The sequence below is a fragment of the Berghia stephanieae genome, chromosome 1 (genome assembly GCF_034508935.2).
Source record: "Berghia stephanieae isolate SIO BIC M18660-M18661 chromosome 1, UCSD_Bste_1.3, whole genome shotgun sequence".
Taxonomy (NCBI): Eukaryota; Metazoa; Mollusca; class Gastropoda; order Nudibranchia; family Aeolidiidae; genus Berghia; species Berghia stephanieae.
This window is the reverse complement of record NC_088360.1, coordinates 69,735,171-69,740,170: the sequence shown is the minus strand read 5'-3', so window position 1 is coordinate 69,740,170 and position 5,000 is coordinate 69,735,171. Positions and strand designations below refer to the sequence as shown.

The 5,000-nt window shown below is 35.6% G+C and overlaps 1 protein-coding gene across 1 annotated transcript in view; it reads right to left on the bottom strand.

Annotated features, from left to right (window-relative positions):
• The window catches only part of LOC144980597 (protein mago nashi homolog 2), a 17,060-nt gene that overhangs the window by 6,905 nt on the left and 5,155 nt on the right, over window positions 1-5,000 (bottom strand). The window contains exons 2-3 of the mRNA XM_078928276.1: window positions 4,044-4,102; window positions 2,812-2,922 (exon numbers count right to left, since the gene is read on the bottom strand). Coding sequence (XP_078784402.1) covers window positions 2,812-2,922; window positions 4,044-4,102 — 170 coding nt within the window. The remainder of the gene's footprint in view (window positions 1-2,811; window positions 2,923-4,043; window positions 4,103-5,000) is intronic.

Here is a 5,000-nt window from a genome sequence, read left to right as displayed (position 1 = left end):
AAATTAAATTCCCTTTATTCATCCCATAGGGGAAATTCATCTCTTGGGTCTATTCCAAGGGAAGACTGGAATAACCCAGGCGTCAGCTGCAATGCAGTGCTGCAAATTGAGCTAGGGTAAGGTGACTTGCTCAAGGCCACACAACATAGCGGCAGGTAATCAAACTCTGTACCTTTCGGGTTTGAAGCAGTCCCTACGACTGAGCCATGCTGTCCCTTCATTTGTGTCAAGTCCATGTCCCTAAGGTTCAATTAGTCAAAAGTCTCTCCTTTAAATTTATATAAATGTCTGCACCCAATTGCATGTCTGAAACTGTCATTGGTCCATTTAAGATATTTTAAGTTTTAGGGACTGCTTTTTTATGAACTGATAGACCAATATTTTCTCTGTCACAATATGCAATTATACGTAAGTTTGGGAAGAGGCATTAACCTATCCATTCTCTGAAAGACTCGTTAATGTAAGCTTCTATTTCTCCCTACTGGTACCAACGTTGTTCTCATCAATTACAATGGAATCCGCAAAAAGTCAATACTCTTAAAGTCAACTTCTGCTTAACAAAGTCAACATCTCTTGTTGGTCTCAAATTTTTTCCTCTTTATCTAAGTATCATAGGTGGGAATTGAAAATCATGGCTTCATTGGGAAAAGTGGATCCACCAAACCAAGGGCTCAATGCACCCAAATTTTATGGCAAGATAAGGGGCACTAATAGTATGCAACACTCATGATTTGCAACAAAAACCTCTTAGGTAGAGTTGCTGATGTGGTGGTGGTGGTTGCAATAGTGGTAGTGATGATGATATGTTGTAAGTGATTGGAGTAGCTGTTTGTTTGTTTTTAAGGGTTTTACGGCGCTTGCAACACATTAAGGTCATATCAGCACCAGTAAAAAGGAAGAAAACGGGATAGTAATAAGCTCTAGAATTGCAATTAAAGCACCCCAGAAAAAGGAAGACAAAGGGGAAATGGTTCAAATAGGAAACAGATATATTCCAAGAGCACACTATCAAAGTACTTAGTTTGAGATCACCTAAAAGTCTCATCCAGACACAAGCACAGATCCCCACTAAGAGGAACACATTCAAATGTTTACAAATCATATGTTAAAAATGAAAAGAGTAACAGTACATAACAGAGAGATGATTTACAAGGAAAAAAGTATCATCTCCCAAAACAATAACTATACATTCGACTGTTTCCCTCTCAGCCAAGGACTCCGACCAAGGTCAGGACAAAACCAAGCAATCTCACTCCAAGACAAAGACAGAAAGCAATTGGAAAACAGATAAGAGGGGATAGAAGACTCAGCAAGTACCTCCCTGCCCACTATGGGAGGTAGAAACCCCACCCAGGGAGTAGCTGTATTAGTGATGAAAATGTATGTGGTGGTGGTCGTAAAAATAGTAATAGTAGTGATGTTGATATGGTGTTATTATATAGATTGGAGCAGTGGTATAAAATGATGATGATCTGGTGCTAGTGGTTGTATTTTTTTAATCTTTAAAAAATGATATATAGTGCATGCCATGGATATTGTGCGGCTAGAGTTATTGTATAAATAAATTACATTATTATCATTACTAGTGATAATGATATTGTAGTGGTGGTGGTGGTTGTAGTTATGTTAGTAGAAATGATATGTTGGTGGTGGTTGTAGTAGCAGTAGAAGTAGTGGAAGTAGTAGTAGTAGTAGTAGTAGTAGTAGTAGTAGTAGTAGTAGTAGTAGTAGTAGTAGTAGTAGTAGTAGTAGTGGTAGTAGTGGTAGTAGTAGTAGTAGTAGTAGTAGTAGTAGTAGTAGTAGTAGTAGTAGTAGTAGTAGTAGTAGTAGTAGTAGTAGTAGTAGTAGTGGTGATGATAAAGTGGTCTGTTGTAGTTGTATTAATGATGAAGATGTGAAGCTGGTAGTTGTTGTAGTGGTGATGATGTGGTGATGGTAGTAGTGGTGATGGTTGAAGTAGTGGTAGTTGAGATGATGTGGTGGTGATGGTGCTGGTTGTAGTAATGGTAATACTAATGATTGATTGTGGTGGTATTGGCGCTGGTTTTAGTAATGGTAATAGTAATACTAATGATTGGTTGTGGTGGTGATGGTGCTTGTAGTGGTGGTGTAGTGATGATGACGTTCTAGTGATCCTTGTAGTACCTGGTAGTAATGGTGATGATGTAGTGATGGTTATTGTAGTAGTAGTGGTAGTAGTGATGATGTGGGCGTGGTGAGCGTTATAGTAGTGATGTGGTGGTGATGGCTGTAGTGCTGTAATAAAGGTAGTACTAGTAGTAGTTATGATGTGGTGGAGGTGATGGTTGTAGTAGTGGTAGCAGAGGTGATGGCAATGATTGTAGTTGTGGTAGTGGTGATGATGATGTGGTGGTGGTGGGAACCCCACTCAGATATTTGTACATTAGTTTATGTCTACACCTCCTTTTCTCTTATTATAATAAGTCACGATATCCAGTTTTGCAGCAGTTTGGAGGCGTTGATATCTGCTCCTTGGTGCATCATGCTGAGGAGGTTGATAACCAATTTCTTTTTTATCTGGTAGCTCACAAGGGTAATGCCTTCATGATAAACAAATAAGGACTGGTGTAGTGAGAGATGCTTTTTCTCGTTAAAGCCCTTTGGCAGAAATGGCTTATTTCTTTTTTCTCTTTTACAGTGCTTGCACCAGTAAGGTTCTGCATCAGGAGCTGTTTGGCAGCCCATAATCTGTACAAAAAAGTCAACAGTTACATTCCTGCCAGACTGACAATACAACAACCTATGACCAAAAATAAAGAGCTCAAATTGAAAAGGGCAAAATCAACATACTTGTCTTCCAACTCTGTCAGGGGAGGGCCAAGCTGCATCATCTTCTTGCATAACCTCAGAATCTTCAATAATCCTTTTTAACTCTTCCATTACAGATTTATGAACGAAAGCCTGTGAATGGGACAGTTTGCAAATCTGATAATGCACTTAAACACTGTGGCTTGCTTTGAAAAGCAAGACTGAAGGTGGTAGCAAAACTTGATGAAATTAAAAATCTTTTATAAATATATTGTGGACATCGTAAATATCAACTACAGGAAAATCCAATTGAGTTTTTTAACACTACAGAAAATTTAAGATCCTGAAAAAATGTAAAATTAGGTTGATTAAAATATCGGCATTGACATACAACAATATCAAGAATTCATGAAAGTGTGCAACAATTTCACTTATGATGGTGACAAGACCAGCAAAATTGGTCCTTCTTGCTTTTTATGAAAAAAAAAAAGGCTAAATAGAGCAGGAGTAGCCTCTGAAAAAATAATTAAAATGTAATTTGAAATTGGTAATAAAAATTTTAGCCATAAAACAAACCGAGTCATAAACTATGCACTTGTTGTCTCATTTTTATTGGTTTATGAAACCAAAGCAAAACTTTTGACACAAAAATACTCCAATTCTAGGTTATTTGGTAAAATAAGGAAGAAAATCACTTTGATCATTTTCTCTGGTATAAACAATGAAAAATACTAAAACTGACAATCTAGCATTACGGTAGTTATATCTTTTCAAAGTGTCAAAATGTGTGGACACAGTTGATACTCTGTCCTCACTTTTTTGAAGTTTTGAGAAACTATTTCTGATATTCTATTGGAATTGGATCACCAATTTTTTGGTTATTTTACATTTAACCCAGAGAAACTGATGATTTTTTCCTTAGTTTTTCTAAATATCATATTATTGGCAAGTATTTTTGTGGCCCACAGACTATCGTGTTTATAACCATTCTCACATTGACAAGATAGATTAATGGTTCCAAAGAGATAGTGTAATGTCTACAGCTTGTTGTTTAAACTAAAGTGCTAGCTTCAATAAATAACTAAAGGAAATTTCATAGGATTTGATTATGAGTTGGGCTTTTTTTCGTTTTTGATTATCTTTTTTATTTTTATTTTATTTTTGTTAATTTTCACAACAAAACTGTATCAAAACCCTGATAAAGGATTGAATACAACAAAATAGTCATCATCTTTGCCCCTTGGCAATTATATAAATTGTGTAAGTGAACTCACCTCTTTCCTAATCATAGTATCATTCTTGTAATTTGAATTATTGGCATACCGCAGCTTTCCTGTAAAAAGATAAGGATACATGAATGTGAAAATCTAAACAAACAATGGGGCATATATAATCAAATTTCTTATAAATTTTAAAGAGGGGTTCTTCTTTTCTTCAATTCTAAGTGGATTCATAAATATCTCTATTTTGACATTGGATCAAAAATAATTTGATCCTGATGTAAGCTGAAATGTTTCTTGTTTTGTTTTTAGGGGCTTCGCAATTCTTCTTATACTCTTCAACAGCGTTTAATAATAATAATAATTTGTTGATCTCAGTTTATCCCGCTATATTATGCAGGCTCTGCATGTGTTGCAATGGCATAAAAGTGATAAAGTTAAAATATACACTCTTGCAAAGACTTTAAGAATGTGTTCTTTATTTTAGAAACATTTTTAAAAAATTGGCAGTTCTTTCGCGAGATCAACACAAAATATCTGGCTAACAAAACATCAGTAAAATTACTCTGCTCATCAGGGACCTCGTTTTTATAAAAAGTACCATTTTTTCCATCACACTCCATTAAAATAATTATTTTCAGATCTTTAAAATGATACCCAAGACTTGCTTAGTATTTTTTAATTGACACGAATTCAGGATACAAGTGGTCCAACTCTACAAGGTGGTCGGATTCCTGCCTATAGTCGGGTGCCGATAAGCCAATGGAAAAGTGAAGCTCTCGTTTGGGTTAAAATTTGAATAACACGACAATGTCAAATAATCACTGTTGCAGACCTGCCAACCTTCCCAGAATGAAAAGTGTATTCTATGATCCTAAAAAGTATTTTTTAGTAAAAAAGTGTATTTTGTCCGCATGTGTGGAAAACAAAAGTGCGCAAAATACAAAAATTTATATAAAAGCTAACATCAAACCCAAATCAAAAATAAACTCAGATCTTCATCACTCAGAT